Consider the following 18,804-nt stretch of genomic DNA (forward strand, 5'->3'; position numbering starts at 1 on the left):
TTGGGGAATTGAATCATAGTATTGGGTAATTGAACATGACTTTATAAGGGTGTTCTTTCATAGCTACAGGACTCTAATAATGCTAATAACTGTATTTAGAAAATCCTAAACAAGTTTTCTATGGTCAAACTATGAAAATATTTGATTCATAAAAAAAGGACTCCCACTTCACAGAAATTCACTTATCACAGTCACTGTGATAAATCAAATAAAACATTTACAGCAGCAAAAGCACACAAGAGCGTAGAAAGTACAAAATCAAGGTAATACAAATCAAGCCGCAGCTTTATTGCACGTTTATTGCACAGGATTTTTGCAGCAGTTATGCGATACATGGCTTATTCCCTCTGGTTATGTCTACAATATTAGGTAATTGAATCGTAAACATGACTTTATAAGGGTGTTCTTTCATGTCTACAGGGCTCTAATAATGCTAATAACTGTATTTAGAAAATCATAAACAAGTTTTCTATGGTCAAACTATGAAAATATTTGATTCATAAAAAAGGAATCCTACTTCACAGATATTCACTTATCACAGTCACTGTGATAAATCAAATAAGACATTTACAGCAGCAAAAGCACACAAAGTACAAAATCAAAGTAATACAAATCAAGCCGCAGGTTTATTGCACGTTTATTGCACAGGATTTTTGGAGCAGTTATGCGATACATGGCTTATTCCCTTTGATTATGTCTGCAATATTGGGTAATTGAATCGTAAACATGACTTTATAAGGGTGTTCTTTCATGTCTACAGGGCTCTAATAATGCTAATAACTGTATTTAGAAAATCATAAACAAGTTTTCTATGGTCAAACTATGAAAATATTTAATTCATAAAGAAGGACTCCCACTTCACAGAAATTCACTTATCACAGTCACCGTGATAAATCAGATAAGACATTCACAGCAGCAAAAGCACACAAAGTACAAAATCAAAGTAATACAAATCAAGCCGCAGGTTTATTGCACGTTTATTGCACAGGATTTTTGGAGCAGTTTATATGGATGATGGATTACTGTCCATTTGTTTGCACAAATATAATGCCAAACAATTCAACTCTTATGATCACTTTTTGTTATCGCGTACCTTTTAGCGGTACCAGGCATTCAAATGAACAAGAAACTGAAGAAACAAGGGTCTGCAACTTTCATCATCAAAGTTCTAACTACTTCACAGGTGGAATTGTTAAATAGTAATATCATATTTATATTTGTGTTTAACATAACAATGTAAGATATTGAATACATTAGTCAATGCAGATGAAAGGTAAAATTGCAGACTATTTTATTGCTTTATTTTTATTATTATGATCATTTTGTCATATCTGTTTGATTAATCACTATAATGTTGTACACTCTTGGCAAAAAAAAGCATCATGATGAGAATTCGTCCACTCTTGGAATAAACACATAGCATAGATATGCATATTTAACATGGAATATGTCTTCATAGGGTTTAATAATAATGAATAGGCTAATGGTTCTAACACAGAATGATGGACTTAGCTTAGCCAGGTAGCTTTAATGTGGTCTTTTATAAACAAATAAGTGCATTGGAAGAAGGAGCGATCCCACTCAACTTGTGCGGCGCCTGCTTTCAGCATCACGGCTATAAATAAAGAAACGCCGCTACACTGCTGCGCCCACACAACTTGTGTCCAACGCCTGCACGTCCAAGTCTGGGTTGTCTTGGCGTGATTGGATTGTCGTTAGATGTTTGGTGGTACACACTAGAAAGGATAGCGGTCCTCTGCGGGTTTTATTCTTAGGTACCTAACCTGCATTGTGCACATCATCATCGTTATCAGCGTCAATTAATGAAGGCCAGGCTTTTGTATTTGTATCGGAGTTGATCAAGGATATTATTAATGGATTAATTAATGCTAAAAATGTGTTTGATCTCTTGGATTAATCCTGAAAAATCAACTTAATGCTTGAAATGACCGGGAACGAGTCAGTGTGTTCCCATTTAAATTAAGCAGAATGCCGTACTAACACTGAAGCACTATTTCATGAATATCTCATTCCTAATTAATTCATGCCTTTGAAAGATTTCCATTTTATTATTATTATTATTTTTATTTTAGAATTCCCATTTAGTTTTAAGAGTTTCATTCATTCTGTGCCCAGGGTGCCGCAGCATATCCAGGTTCCGTTAGTTTGATGGATGTGTGGATGTACTGTATTCCAATGTATGCTAATTCTCCCAATGTTTAGTACCGAGGCTGAGCATGACCTGTGAGTGTTAGAAGGTGATGTGTACCTGGAAAATGGTCAATGAACGTTGTTTGACTTGACATGAAGGGCACATTTGTCTTAACATCATGTAAATAAAAACACCGAGTGTGTTTAACGAGGAGAAGCACGGTTGTGGTTGTCCTGTTTGATCTCGTGAAGGCCATCGTTGACGTTTACTTTGGGCGAAGTTGCTATCAGAGGAAGCCCAGTACGAAATGGTAATGGTAATGGTTTTATTTCATTTGAACATGCATCAGATTACAATTGAGTGCATCCCATAATCAGTTCACAGTTCCACATGTCCAAAAGGAGTAGGAAGAAGCAAAGCTTATTAAATCCTACCCCTCCATCTGGTACTTTTACAATCAGTAACTGTTACATTTGTTCACTTCCTGCTTTCCTAATATAGTTTAAGTTTTTCAAATTTTTAAATTTTTAAATTTTTAAATTTTTAAATTTTTAAATTTTTACATTTTTACATTTTTACATTTAAAAACTTAAAAATGTTTAATGTGATTAATCATGATTAAGAAGTGTTTTTAAATTTGTAAATTTAAAAATTTTAAAAATTTTAACAATTTTAAAAATTTTAAAAATTTAAAGTTTTAAATTTAAAAATGTTTAATGTGATTAATCATGATTAAGAAGTGTTTTTAAATTTGTAAATTAAAAAAAAATTAAATTTAAAAAATTTAAAGTTTTAAATAAAAATTTAAAATTTTTTAAGTTTAAAAATTTTGAATTTTTTTTTTTTTTGTCACGTACCAAAGTACAAGGTGATATGAGCATACAATCGATAATAATGGGTACCATAGTAAGTGTCAATATAGTGATATATATAGCACATCATGACTGGTTCAAGACTCCTTCATCCTTGTATTTAGCAAACATCAACTGCTTGTATTGTTTCTTGAATTGGCTCATCGTTGTGCATTGTTTGAGGGTCTTACTCAATCCATTCCATAGTTTGATTCCACATACTGAAATGCTATGACTTTTTAACGTAGTCCTAGCATAGAAGTGTTTCAAATGTACTTCTTCCCTGAGATCATATTTTTCCTCTCTTGTAGAGAAGTATTGGATGACATTTTTAGGTAATTGGTTATTTTTAGCCTTATGCATTATTTTAGCTGTTTGAAGATGAACTATATCAGCAAGTTGAAGTCCTATGTATGTGTTGTGCAACTTTAATAGTGCCGTATAAACTGTCAGGAAATACTTACAGATGACAGTAAAACAAACTTGTCCCCACAGAGTTTCCCCCAGTGGATGGAAGAAGCCGAGAGGAAAACAAACAGATTTTTATCAAAACTACCCAAGGTGTCAACCTGGGTCACAGTCGCCACAACGTAAACAAACGAGGACAGCTACACCGCTACTGTGACTGTCAACCCAGGATGCGGTAGTTTTAGAGATGAAGCTGACACTTTTCATCACAAAGAAGTGAGTACATTGAGACTTCTGCTTGCTCAGGAAACTGGAGACTTTTCTTAAACAAACACTTCTTAGTCGAAGGAAAGAAATTATATACTCGCATTTAGTAAAAAGATTAACAATTTTAATCAGATTAATCAAATTTGTAACTAATTAATCATGATTAATCACATATATGAAATATGCCTATTTTTTTACTGTATTTCATGAATAGAAAAATCAATGATATATTGGTATGGTATTACCAATACCATATATATATATGGTGTATTGGTATATTATATATTGGTATGTATTAAGTTTTATTCAAAGAAATATTCAGTTTTTATATTACTATTACCCCACCAGTAGTATTCTACACTGGTCTCATAGTGTCAGTACCGTTACATTGATGACACAGTCTATTATATTGGGTAATACAAGTATAAAGCTGACTATAGGGGTGTTAGTTCATGTCTACAGGGCTCTAATAACTGTACATAAAAGGTCGTAAATTGTTTTTTTATTCTCTATAAATGCTGTAGCAGGATACATCACCATGGTAACTGATACGGAGGACCGAGTTTGTGGATTTGTGGAGCTGATATAAGCACCGCCCACTGTCCAATCAGAGACCCTGGATTAGTTAAAGTGGTTTGGTATCGCAGGCCCCCGGTGTGATACCGTTGTTCATTTTTACCCTCCATCATTTTTATGCTAATATGTCGTGATTACACTAATGTCTATAACATTGCACATCTAATTACACACACACATAAACACACACACACATGCACACACAGGTATGAATGGACGGACAAAGGTCATGTTGTATACACATGGTGTCCATCATAATAGTAATGGTGATGTCGACAGTTGAAACATCTTGACCCCGTGTTAGTGTGTGTGTGTGTGTAGTGGGTGGGGGTGGGGGGTGGGGGGGGCTAACCACTCTGCATGATCATGAATTATGCAGAGCTCGTTCATGGCTGCATGTGTAAAGGAGACACTCTGTGATCTCTCGAGTGTGATGTGTGAGCATTGAAGAATGCTGCCTGTGTTTGTCTTTCTATTGGACTCCACACTGGAAGGATTCATACAACATTCTGTTATTACGGACCTGCTGGCTTGACATCGCACTGAAATATTCCTTTTCATGCTATCATTTAGTCTTTACGGTTGACTCGTCTGACTTTTAAATAAATTCACGTCAAGTACAAGAACTTGTGAAAATGTTTACTTTTTCCTTTATGTTAATAAATGATAATAAGCCAGCCAATCACAGGGCACATATAGACAAACAACCATTCACACTCACATTCATACCTATGGACAATTTGGAGTTGTCAATTAACCTAACATGTATGCAAACTTCACACAGAGTGGGGGGAATCAAACCCGGGTCTCCGAGCTGTGTGGCTAGGAGACAGCCAATCACAGGGCACATATAGACAAACAACCATTCACACTCACATTCATACCTATGGACAATTTGGAGTCGACAATTAACCTAACATGTATGCAAACTTCACACAGAGTGGGGGGAATTGAACCTGGGTCTCCTAGCTGTGTGGGTAGGAGACAGCCAATCACAGGGCACATATAGACAAACAACCATTCACACTCACATTCATACCTATGGACAATTTGGAGTTGTCAATTAACCTAACATGTATGCAAACTCCATACAGAGTGGGGAATCGAACCTGGGTCTCCTAGCTGTGTGGCTAAGAGACAGCCAATCACAGGGCACATATAGACAAACAACCATTCACACTCACATTCATACCTATGTACAATTTGGAGTCGCCAATTAACCTAATATGTATGCAAACTTCACACAGAGTGGGGAATCGAACCTGGGTCTCCGAGCTGTGTGGCGTACACGCTAACCACTTGACCACTGTGCAGCCTCCAAAATTATTAAAATCTTGGAAGTTGTTTGACCTTTTGGCACTGACTATTTTCATGGAAACGGAGTTAGCTTTGAAGCACGAGTGACCAGTTTGCAGAGTGAGCTACGGTGTTGTGCTGAACTGCAAGACTGTCAGGCCAAATGATGTTCGAATTTTAAGAATATCATTTCTATTTCAAGAAATGGTCCGTAAATGATTCTTTATTTACTAGAAATAACGTATCTTTGTTCATGAATATATGACGGCAATGTACAGTGACAGGCAGAACAAAGACATCCTATTTCCTTCCACTACATCATTAACCTGCGTGTCCAGTCGCCATTCATCCAACATTTTTGTTTGTTGGTGCGCCGTGAGATTTTTCCGATGTAAAATATGTGCCTTGTCTCAGTAAAGGTTGGGAAAACATCGGCTTGGGGTTCTGTCAACATTGCCCCCACTTGAAAAGGCCCACTCTTTATCTTGTGGTGTGAAAGTGTGAAAACGCCAAGGCCTAAACCGTTACTGGAGACGAGACGAGCGCTAATCCGCATGGCCTCCCCTTGATATTTTCCATCAGGGACACCAGGGTGAAAAAAAGATGAGCGGGATTGAGGATTAGAGTTGATCCATGCATATTAAAAGCTCGAAGGGGGAAACCTTGCAGAGTTGCGCGTGTCCAAGGGCTACACAACTCCTTTGAAAATCTAAATGCATGCAGTCAAAGTTTTACTCTCTATAGCAGGGGTCTCAAACTCAATTTACCTGGGGGCCACTGGAGCTAGGGTCTGGGCAAGGCTGGGTTGCATCAGGTCCCCCCCCCCCAAAAAAAAACACATTTATTAAAAACAGAAAAATATACAAACTTTTTCAGTGCCTTGGTTACGATTTTCTACAATAAAAGCTGTGCTAAAACATTCCACTGTTCTCATATATTCATTCATTCATTCATTCATTTTCTACCGCTTTTTCCTCACAAGGGTCGCGGGGGGTGCTGGAGCCTATCCCAGCTGTTCTCATATATCTTAATTTTTATTTTTCTGCACAAAATAAGATGAAAATAAATAAACAAATCAAGAATAAAGAAAATCAATCAGTAATAAATAAATATAATAATAATAATAATAAAACGGCAAATAATAAAAACTTAAGAAACCACATATAGTTGGTGGGTAGACAAATTATTTTTTCAGATTAAAATGAACAAAGCATTATTAGAGCCCTGTAGACATGACAAAACACGACTATAGTCACATTTATACTTTTTTTTTATTTACAACATATTGCGCAACTGCAGGGTCTTGAGACACATGCTAACTCGCAAACTAGAGAGCTAGCGACCTAAACGGTAGCCTCCAAGTTATTTCCTTTAAACTTAAAAAGCCAAAAACTTACCACTTCCACACGGATAGGGAGGATAACTATTAACAGTTATTTAACCTTTACATGAACATTAATCAAACGTAATCATTTTTTCTGGGTACATGATACCATACAGCATCCATATCAAACTTGCACAGGCCGCCTCAAACTAGTGCCGCGTGTTTGAGACCCCTGCCCTATAGTGAACCATCACTTCAGTTTCCGAGAAGTCTCACATGGCAAAATCCTGATTAATCTCAGATCAGCATATAATACTTCCAGTGCAGGATTACTAGAAAGACACAGCAGGCAACAACATTTGGGTTTGACTTCATAATCTGTCCTCGGTGATCTACAGCAGACGTATTTTGTGACAGATTTGTTACAGTACGTGTGAGAGCTCCGACTTTGCATCTGCTGGTCTCTGCTTTGCTGTGTAAATGTTAGCTGGAGTAAACATGGGCTCCCGCCATCGTTTTGTGTAATCATAGCAGTGAAGAAGCAGTGTTTGTGTATGTCTTCTCACTTCCTGGAACATCCTTTAACTTCATTACAGCACTCCCATTAGATTCTCATTAAGAATCACATTGCTGTGTAATCAAATCATTGGGCATTAATTATGGACTGAATGCATTATTAGTGCAAACAGTGTGCATGTGATGTCTTCACTTTTGTATTGGTGCATAATATTGACATTAACTGGAAAATCAGGAGTTCATCTTCTTCTCTGGTCGGGATCACGGGTGAGCTGGAGCCTACTCCGGCTGACTGGATACACCCTGGCATTCACATATAGATTCTGCAATTAAAGGTACTTCCTCTTCCGAGCCACTCCAACCACTTTTCCCTGATGCTTGCCTCTTTAGGCGAGTTAGCTTTCCCTCACACCCGAAAAAAGTATGCTAACACGGTGAAATCTTCGACAAAGGCCTTGCAGTGTCCCGACAGATCGTTACAATATTCATCCCCAATGTGCAGAAACCTCGCTCGTTAACTCCACACCATATTATAGAGTGTTTTTTTTAATATTAACGATGATTTATACCATTATGACATGAGAGTTGTACTAATAAAAATGTAAAAACTCATCAGGGTAATGCTAATAGTCCACTGGGACGGTGCCAGTTGGTGCCAGTTCACGCCAATGCAATTTGCTGTGGCGCCTGGTGTCGCCAATAAGGTGCCTAGTGGCGTGCAGTGGCTCAAACTGCCTCCCAACTGGCTCGTGGTGGCCCATAAAATTGAGTTTGTCAGCAAGAAAATTTCAAAAAAATTTTAAATCTTTGTCGTGCCATTTGGCGTGAAGTGTGCACCAAGTGGAACCAAATGTCACAAACAATCCACCTATTGGAATCCACTGGAATGTAATGGCACGAGGCAAGTTGCGCCAATGATGCTAAGAGTCCACTGTTGGTGCCAATCACATAATATTTTGCGCATAGTGGCTTGCTATGGAGCCGAATAACAGCAACATGCCGAGTGAACATTAATTTGGCGCCACAGCGAGCCACTACGCGCCAATCACATTATCTGGCACCAACTGGTGGCGGCCCAGTGGACTCCTAGCATCAGGGAATTATACAGTACCACTTGTAAGCACTGTTCTGAGACAGAGACTAGCTCGGTAGCTTTGGGGTTGGCACGCAGACCTCACAGCTAGGAGACCTGAGTTCAATTCCCCCCTCGGCTATCTCTGTGTTTGCATGTTCTCCCCGTGCATGCGTGGGTTTTCTCCGGGTACTCCGGTTTCCTCGCACATTCCAAAAACATGCTAGGTTAATTAGTGACTCCAAATTGTCCATAGGTATGAATGTGAGTGTGAATGGTTGTTTGTCTATATGTGCCCTGTGATTGGCTGGCCACCAGTCCAGGGTGTACCCGGCCTCTCGCCTGAAGACAGCTGGGATAGGCTCCAGCACCCCTGCGACCCTCGTGTGGTGGATAAGCTATAGAAAATGAATGAATGAATTTCAATGGAAGTTGTACATGTATGTCAGTGCGTCTGCTAGTGCTTAGGCCATCAGAGAAGGCTTTGCTGGCCTTGACTGTCAGTATTATTATTATTATTGCAAAGCCAATTAACAACAAAGAAAACCAAAAAAAATGAATAAATGATTTGCAGATTGAAGTAAAAAAAATGAGGATTCAAATCCTTTGTACAACACAAGCCTGTAAAGTTCAAATTAAAATATGTTCTGGCAGTAAACATTCCTCTGGCCTGGTTGACTTTTGACCTTTGCGAACACGCTGTATTCGTCTTCTTTCGTTCAGCTGCAACAACAATCCAGCAGCGACCTCTTTGCTAGTGTGTGTGTGTGTGTGTGTGTGTGTGTGCATATCTATGCGCATCCAAGCACATGCCTGAGAAGAAAAGGATGGGAATATATCGCTGTTTTGATAATTTTTCAACCTTTGGTGGTCGGAAGAGAGCGAGGAATGTACTTTGTGTGTATGCAGGCTGCATAACGTCGACACGGAGACACTGTGTCATCCTGTCCATGTTTTTACATGCCTTTGCCTGTCGTTGATACGGTGAGAAACGAGCTCCCAACTAATGGATAAACTTCCTGATTAGAAGCAACAGACAAAACAATAGTGAAATAGATTAAATACCCAAATAAAAGCAGGCATTTTACAGTACTTGATGCCTCTTGATGATGTCAAGTGGTGAAGTCAGCTGGGATAGGCTCCAGCAGGACGGGTTATGACCCTACTGTTACGTTTAGACAATTAGACAATTGTGTCATTTAGCGTCTGGCAACTTTTAGGGCAGCCAATAACTACTTTCCTTACTGAGGAGTTGACTTGTTTCCAGGTGGTGCTGTTTTGTAGGCACCAATAAAAGGCTGATTTATGCACAGTTGTCCTTCATCATAGTTATTCTGCTAATATTACAATAGTTCATACATCATATTATCTAACAATTGTGGTAATTTCGTTGTATGTTGACCTAAGCGTCCATTTTTGAATACTAATAACACCATGGTGGATCTGGATGGGTTCCACTGTATTACTATCATGTATCATTAGATTCATTGATTGATTCATTGAAGAATGTGAGTGTGAATGGTTGTTTGTCTACATGTGCCCTGTGATTGGCTGGTGACCAGTCCAGCGTGTACCCCGCCTGTCGCCCGAAGTCAGCTGGGATAGGCTCCAGCATACCCTTGCAACCCTAGTGAGGATTAAGTGTCTAAATGTTAGTGGTGGGCAAAACTGCTCATTTCAGTGAACCAGATAATGCCGGTTCATTCAGTAAAAAGATCCGTTCATTTCGGTCAATTGGTTGTTAGCCTGTGATCTCCCAGTCTCCCCCCTCATCAGCCATGTTGAGTCAGTCCGTTCACTCATGTTCACGTTCGTTTCGACTCATCTGAATGAACAGTCGATGAGTGTCGGTCAATGTCTTGGTCTCGGTCTTTCAGTCAGCTAACCCCACCCACGCCCCGCCCTGCAAAAGGAACGGTGAACTGACTCTCCAGCCAATCAAAAAAAAAGAGCATTTGCAACTGAACGGACTGAACGGGTATTTTAAAGGCGGTGACCTCGTTCATTTCATTCACAAAAAAGAACTAGTTCTTTTGACCCGTTCGTTCATGACCGACACACCACTACTACACGTGTCCTGTGATTACCCGTTTGACCGTTGACCAGTCGGTGGTGTTTCCAGTCAGTTGGAATAGGCTCCAGCTGACTGAAGTGGAAGGATGTTGTCATGTTTATTGTTTTTAGCGTACTGAATCCTTGAAGTTACGTTTTCTCCTCTTTGCTTAATTGAATGCTTCACTCTTGCCACACTCTCGGGACACTGTACAAATCAATATTTATGTTTAAGTGTGCATCTGTGGTGCTTGTTTAATAATGGATCAGCTCGTATTGACACTGAGAGGGGAAAGCATTGTGTGTGTGTGTGTGTGTGTGTAGCCAATGAAGAAGAATTTAGTAGGATTTTGTGCAAACAGTACACTGCATATAAGCAGGTTGTCTTGTAACCTCTAACATCACCTTTTATGATTCGTGCATGCATTACACGCTTAATGACATGTCACTGTCTACCATTCAAATCATTTATTCACAATGTACGTTTACAATATTACAGATACACCTGAATAATTCTATCCACTCCAGTGTTTGATGAGCTCTTCCACAGCAAACCCTTTCCAGTCATGACTTTATGAACCCTGCTCTGTTCAAGCTATTATCTTACAGTCTGCTTTGTTTGTATACACGAGGTTATAGAGGTCAGGTTGGCTTCATTGAGAACATCTTGTTTCTAACTTAACTACTAAAAATGTCATGATGAGGCGCTGGGAAGATATGCTTAATCCCACCGGAGCCTTTTTACTTGCTATTTTTTATTTTGGCACTGGATAATGGAATTATTGGATACATCGATTAAAAACATATTTAACTTATGATATAAGTAGAATTGTTGTATACGTAAGAATAAGGTCCAAATGTGCTGTTACTTTCTAATCACAAGTTGCACTTCACCGTGCATGTTCAGGAGCTGGGGAAAAATAAACAAAAGTGATGGCTGCACGTACACATACAGTAGGTTTTAGTGCAGATTTAGGAGAGTGCGGTCTATTTATGTAATGATGGGAACATTATTGAGGATGGAAAATGATCTAAAAGGAACATTGAGGATGACATGAAAGTCTAAATAAGGTGAGCAACATAGAATTGCCATGTAGAATTTATTGCACGAAGGTGTATTTTTAAAAGATACATTGCATACAAGTTGTATCACGTTTCCATGAGGAAATAAACCATTTGAATGTGTTTTCAGGCTAAACTGGTGTAACAAAATCTACTGTTGACACCGCAGTAAATCAATAGACGGTGCCTTTGTGGGGTAAACACTGCTGAAATGAATATCTCGATTAATGGCCACGTTCTGTTTCGTTGAGTATGCCACTTGGTTTAGTGCACACGGACCCACTGAGATGAAAGGATGAAGGATAAAGATGAAGGATAAGTCGCTTTATAACTGTGATACCGATCGGAGCACCCCTAATTCTTACACCTACGTATGTCTGTTGGTTGTTTCTATGGATTTACTTCATAAGAAACTTGACACAAACATTGATAAGTAAGCTTCATATCTGTAACAGGTCTCTTTCTGTAATCCTGAACCACATTGCCCGATGGCGGACTCTTGTTCCTGATTCATGCGGTATTGTGTCCAAAAGCTATTAAATCAGGGTCTACTAAAGATGTGTGACTCCAGACTGACCTCCATGTAAGATTTAAGATGGTGAGGAGGCAAACTAATTCAGGCCAGCTGGAGGCAATGACTGCAAGTATGTGTCTTCGAGCTCTATTTCTTTCATCGCAATAAAAAGGAGTGCATTTACATATTTATAGACCGATACTTACATAATAAGTAAATGCATGTCTTATTTTCTATCTACAGACACGAGTTTTATTTTGCTGAGCTGAAAAACAAATCATCTACAAGTAAATCTTCGGTTTATGTCGCTCTTTGAATTTTGTGGCTTGAAGCCGGAGTGTGACTGGGACTGGGAAATAGATGTACTTGGCTAACTTTGCTGTGGTTAAGGAAGTACTTTATGAGCTGTTTATACTTATTGATGAATCTTCACCACGCATAAGCGCTGAGCCGCAAAAATGATGAACCATTTCTAATTCTTTGATCATTTGTTGCTCTTCCTATAAGTGAAGTGATGCAGAAAACTGAACATTTACCATGGCAACGCTTGGATCTGAAAAGAGCTGGGTTCGAATCTCTGTCCAAAAACATGCTAGGTTAATTAGCGACTCCAAATTGTCCATAGGTATGAATGTGAGTGTGAATGGTTGTTTGTCTATATGTGCCCTGTGATTGGCTGGCGACCAAAAAAACCTGTTTTACTGGAATGACAAACACCTTGAATCCTATGTCCTTCTAACACGACACAATGTTGCGATGTGGTACGCAGAACAGGTCAAAGTCAGGGTTCCAGTGTGTGAGGTCGGTGCAGTTCAAACACTATATTTTTTTTCCTTCAGGGGTACATGAATCGATCCTACGCTTTCTTGAGAGCAGGGTTTGGAGGTCAAGTTGTTTTGCTATTTGCATTAGCCTTGCAATGCACATCATTCAGCAGAGGAGGTTGCCCTTAGAAACGCACCATCTAATCACTTTTTCCAAAAGTCTGAGAAAATCTAAAGCTGACGGAGATGGCCAACTGAACGTCCCTGCCAAAAATAGATCCATGATGAGAACGGGAATATGAGCCAAAAGCTGATATAAAAAGTACAGTATATAAATGCAATATGAGAAGGGGTTCATAAGGGCAAAGGTTGGAATTTGAACAAAACACACTTGTATCACAATGATTCTGATATAAGTGAAATGAACATTGTGCTGTGGCCTTTCCATAGTTGTGTATGTGTTCCACAGCCGATGAAGACCCCTGCGAGGCAGTGGTCTTCTTCCCTGCATGTCAACACTATGGAACACATACGGAACAACGGCTAGGCAATGCTAGCATGCAGTGATACGACGGGAGAGATAGTAACGCCGAGATATTGTGACGTCTGTCGGGAACATGTTGCCCACCGACTAACCGGAACTACATTCCTCATCACGAGAATCCAACCGGAACGCCTCAGTGTGGGGGTAAGTCACCGGTGATGCGGTACACTGCCGATGGGGAATATATTACACCGGGATCTGAGACAACACTGTGATTTTGGTCATTATTGCGACATTATTACATTTTATTACATAAAAAACTGTATTATGGAAAGCAGGAAGTGAACAAATGTAACAGTTACTGATTGTAAAAGTACCAGATTCCTATGATTCCTAACTCCTTTTGGACATGTGGAACTGTGAACTGATTATGGGATGCACTCAACTGTAATCTGATGCATGTTCAAATGAAATAAAACCATTACCATTATTGTGAGTCTCTCTGTCTCAAAGGTGCTTCGGTCTTCATTTGGAAGCTCATCCAGTAGGCGGGGTCTTCTTCAGTCAAAGGTGAGGCGGAGGCGATGAGGTCAGTAAACGACAGCTGTGTGAACGCAACGGGAGTGGGAAGAGATGAGGTAGAATGCTGTTGGGGAAAAAAAAAAGTCATTAAATATGTATGGGAAGACTTTGGTGTTGGAACTAATAATCAGAAATTCTATTTTTCAGGTCACTAACCATCGAGGGTGGTGTCTTCATTGGTCCAAGTGCTACGGCAACGTGATGCTCCAAGTCCAATAAACACTCCTGCATACACAGAACATTTATTTGGTGTACCGATACAAGCCGCAACATTAAGTTTATTGTATTCAACGTTTACATCATTTCCTTATAGGCTAACTTGACCAATCACGACATTAAACCTCAACATATGACACACTGGTGAATTTGCTGTTTACTGTGTCTCCTCGTGTTGAGTTTATCTCGTCCCTGTTTGTGTGTACGGCCGCTGTACAGTTAATCTGACAGCTTCTCATTTCTCCTCCTGTCAGTGCATGCTGCTTTAAGCGTCTTATCCCATTTTGCTCATTTCATCTTCAGAGGTTGCTATTCACAGAGGTCTAATCACAGTGCATTAAGAAACCAGCCTTTGAATAGTCCAAATAATCCTATATTCACTACTTGTATCACTGCAGTGACCACCTGCTAATATTTTTATGTATATATAGCATATTATACCACTGGTTCAAAAAAAAGACACTATATACCATTATCGATCCATACCAGTGAGCTGTCACTCCCCTGTGAGAAAACCCTGACACTAGAACTGCATTAGGCCTCGGTTACCTCTCCAGGGTAGGATGTGAGGAAAAAGATGCGCTGCTCTTTTTAGACCACTTGTAACCTTTTAGCTGAAACCTTCTGCCAGCATGCATGTAGGCGAGGATCGAGAGCAGGATGAAGTCAGCGCGAGGGCAGAAAATAAAAATGATGGCAATATTGGAAGGAAGACGTCAAAGAGAGACGTGAGCAAAAAAGATGGGGGATAAATAATCGTCGCTAATGTTTGTTCGTTCTCTTTGCTTGCTCTTGACCTTGCTCTCACTCTTGACTGTGTTCCACTGTAAGACCACCCGGGATTCACTCAGTGGACACTGTCTTTACCCTTATTCATTCCTTTCTCTGCTCCAGGTTGAAAGTACTTGTAATAAGCGGCCTGCTCGTTCTGTTTTTGAAATATATCTGACAGGACACACACATGACCTTCTCAGTAGTGGTAAATCACTGTTCAGGTTGCTAACAAGCACAAGCTGATGCAAAGTAAAAAAACTCCTCACTGCAACTTGTTCTCAGGTCTTCTTCTTTCTCTTTCGGTCTTACTCTTCAGGGGTTGCCACAGCAAATCAACCGACTCCATCCAAACCTGTCTCTCTCGCACCAACTACTCTCACGTCCTCCTTCATTACATCCATAAACACCCTCTTTGGTCTTCTTAAATGCAGCATCCTTCTACCAGTACACTCATTTGGACATGTCCGAACCATCTCAGCCCGGCCTCTCTGACTTTATCTCCAAGGCCTCTAACATGTAATGTCCCTCTGATGTACTCCTTCCTGATCCTATCCATCCTGGTCACTCCCAATGTGACCTCAGCAGCGTCATCTTTGCTGCCTCCAGTTCTGCTTCCGGTCTTTTCCGCAACATGTTTTCAGGTAAACGCTAAATAAAGCCCAAACTGGACTAACATCGGCCTCACTGTATCCATAGCAGTTCATACATGGGACAATGTTGCAGTTCCTATTCAAACTATTGTCTATTTGGGATGTTTTCTGCTTATAATACAGGCCTTGTAGTTAATGTCTGTGTCATTACAGTATTAAGTACCAAGCAAATAACCAACTCGAGGCAATACTGCATGTGCTCTGGTAGTTCAAATTATACAGGCAATTTAAAAACAATGTTTGCCATAATTCATTAATAGTCATTAGTTTAAAAAAAAAAGGTCACAACTCACAATTATATAATACTTTTGTTATCCAAGGCCCACTTCACTGAGACATTATACAAGGTTCAGCTTTTCTGAACACTCTAAACAGGCAGGTATTCACTAAAGAGATGCTCAAAGCATTTTTACTCCACAACACACACATGCTTACTTCAAACACCCAGTCCTCTTCTTCCTCTTCATCCAGGTGCATTCTGGTCTGGCGGAGTACAGAGGTCTCTGTGAGCAGTTCAGAAGACAGATGAAACTCCGCTCTCTGCAGATTAAAACCCAGTCCTGTGCCAATGGCTTTGATGAAACTTTCTTTCAAGGCCTTGAGAAAAGATACAAACGTTGAGGTAAGATGTTTGCTAAAAATATCCTATCTTACAGGAGCTTGCTGAATGGATGTTGTGTTGTGGACCGATGCACACTACGATGCATACTATATGTTTATGTTACACTGTAGGTGTCTAAGAGCGTGCTGAACCACAACCAATCTGTTCCATAGCCAATGAGCCACAATAACAGTATTACAGGACTAATTGCTATGGCAACCATTGAGCTCTGCCATTAGTCAAAGGTGTGATGATGATATCAGAGCTTGACGTCTCTAAGCCACCCTCTCAATCTCACAGCTTTACTTAGCCCCGACAGTGCTGTCCTTCTCCATCTGTGTGTGTGTGTGTGTGTGTGTGTGATCGAGAAAGAGAACAGTGGCAATGTTATGCTTCTTTCCGACAAACGCACACACAAACACCCCCTGCAGGATCATGCAGCAATGCAATGTGATAACAAGGTTGTATAGTTGCCATGGTTACCCAGTGGCGGTAGAACATGGCGAGCTGTTGGTACTCGGAGCCGGCCGAAAGGATGACGCTCCACTCATATGGCGTAAACTGACGAGTCATGATGCGGAAGAATTCTGGTACGCTGCTGCTACCTAAAGACAACAAAAGGAGTGAGGCTGGTTTGGGTGGAGGTAGGAGCTGGAAAGGGACTAATGAAAACAGAAACAAAGGCAGTTTTGTGTCACAGGTAACCGCTAAAGGAAAAACAAAGAAAAGATTACTGTAAAAGGCTCTAGCTGTATATCAATGGGTGGATGATTACTGCAAGAGCATACAAATACACTCAGCCTTGAAGGGTACCTTTTCTTAGATGGGACAACAGTGACACCCAGTGGCCAAATTGGAGAACACATAGACGTTCAGTATGTGTATTTGACTTTCTGAAATGTTGAACTTTTTCATGATAATCTTTTGGTATTTTTTTAGATTATTTTTGTTTTAGACCCAAAGACGGGCAAAGCTTGTTGTTTTGACTATGTTGTAGATCACTGTCTTGCTGGAAGACCCATCCTCATCCCATCTTCAGTGATCTGGCTGCGGCCGGTAGGTTGTCATACAGTACATGGCCATCGTTCATCAAAATTCAGATTGTCCTGAACATGTCATGAACATTCACAGTAAAGAATCACAAAGCAAATGCAGCTTTTTGATACAGCTGAAAAGCCAGCATTTCAAGAAATGCTGCAAACGTTTAACAGACGGTATGAATTTCCTGCGAGAAAATACATGTCACAAACGCCAATTCCACAACTTTACAGAGTGAAACATGACATATTAAAGAAAACATTGCATTACTGTGATATTATTATATATTATCCTAACAGTGGTGACTTCTTTACCAGGCATGGATGTCTTCATGATATCCACCCCAACTTGCATCCCCTTCTCAGCGGCGAGCACTGCATAGTCCCCTTGGTGGGAGATGTTGAAGCTCCAGGTCAGAGGGTCCACGCCCGAATCTGGGCTGACCTGGACAAATAGTTACAATGATATGTGAATAGCATTCTTTACTTGTGCTAATTTCTAACAATAATAGAAGTTACCCGTGACTATAAAATGAGGATGTAGGCCTAATTCCTTCAGCTCAACCTTTTAAGTTTAGCTTATCAAATGACTTCTTACATGTTTATAGATACAGTTACAGTATGTGATATACTAACTGGCCATTTGGTACCACAACTTAAAGCCAATTCTACTCATTAACAGAGATGTGTGCATTGTTTATAATTGTGAGAGTAGCTTGTAGTTCTGTCCGGCATTTTCCAGTGACAAGTTTTCTCTGTATGAAGCAGTATTTTTGTGGTATTTGTCACCATGTACCAGAAATAATGATGCAAATTGAGTGAAGAGCAGATCATCACTCACTGTGTGTGGTGCAGCCAAGTATGGCTTCCCTTTGGATGACCGTTCCAGGCGGATCTGTGCCCATGGAATGTGCATCCTCTCACACACGAATCTCCTCAGTAGCAATCGACCAGCCTGTCACATCAATGCGTTCGATTTCAAAAGACAGTGGACATTGATTGATTACACTAGCACAAGTAGTTATCACACGCCCTCACCATGGCTGATTTAGCATCTTTTGCGAACACAAACTTTCCAACTCGGTCTTTCTCCTCCTGCTGAACACAACGAGCGGCAAACAACCATTCGGACCTGCTCGGTGTCCATGAGCCGCAGCGAAAAGCCCAGCGAACAGAACCCATCTCGTCACCGACGTCTGTCATCTGGACGACTACAAGTCAGTTGTTGTCAGAAGGTGACACCTTGTTGATGTTAGCATTGTGCTCTAGCAGGTTCATAGTTTGGTCTGGCTGACAGTAAAACCGAGATAATCCACAATTGTGTCCACGGTGTAGCTGTTTATAGTATAAGGTCGCTGAGTAAAACGGTAAACACACTGTTTACATTTTGGATTTGAAAGCAGTACAACACAAATGTCCGGAAGTGAACAGGAAGCTTGGGATGACGTCACGGCCAGGCGTTGTGGTGGTTGACCAATAGGAGGTCACTACACGAGCATCACCGAAAACACTACAAATTCTGCACATGCGGGAGAACAACGTCACTTCCGTTGTTCGTCAAATTTTGCCTTTCTTTTTTTTTTTCTTTCTGCTTTCTTGTTTATGA

The 18,804-nt window shown here is 40.2% G+C and overlaps 1 protein-coding gene across 1 annotated transcript; it reads right to left on the bottom strand.

Annotated features, from left to right (window-relative positions):
• Positions 1-146: 146 nt before the first annotated feature.
• aasdhppt (aminoadipate-semialdehyde dehydrogenase-phosphopantetheinyl transferase) lies at positions 147-18,627 on the bottom strand. The gene is made up of 8 exons (XM_078792969.1): positions 18,237-18,627; positions 18,040-18,153; positions 17,514-17,643; positions 16,645-16,766; positions 15,996-16,157; positions 14,077-14,145; positions 13,824-13,984; positions 147-2,435 (listed from the first exon to the last, which is right to left on the bottom strand). The coding sequence occupies exons 1-7, from the start codon at positions 18,399-18,401 to the stop codon at positions 13,826-13,828; spliced, it is 921 nt and encodes a 306-aa protein (XP_078649095.1). The 5' UTR covers positions 18,402-18,627; the 3' UTR covers positions 147-2,435; positions 13,824-13,825.
• Positions 18,628-18,804: the final 177 nt, after the last annotated feature.

The sequence above is a fragment of the Doryrhamphus excisus genome, linkage group LG8 (assembly GCF_037039965.1).
Source record: "Doryrhamphus excisus strain RoL-2023G ecotype Guam linkage group LG8, RoL_Dexc_Guam_v1.1, whole genome shotgun sequence".
NCBI classification, from domain to species: domain Eukaryota; kingdom Metazoa; phylum Chordata; class Actinopteri; order Syngnathiformes; family Syngnathidae; genus Doryrhamphus; species Doryrhamphus excisus.

Bases quoted from the DNA above. Each gene is read 5' to 3' on its own strand.
- aasdhppt (XM_078792969.1), bottom strand. From the start codon at position 18,401: ATGACAGACGTCGGTGACGAGATGGGTTCTGTTCGCTGGGCTTTTCGC. The intron at 17,644-18,039 runs GTGAGTGATGAT...CTATTTGTCCAG, and splicing joins ACTTGGCTGCACCACACACA to GTCAGCCCAGATTCGGGCGT. The intron at 16,158-16,644 runs GTAACCATGGCA...TCTTTTCTCAAG, and splicing joins CCATGTTCTACCGCCACTGG to GCCTTGAAAGAAAGTTTCAT.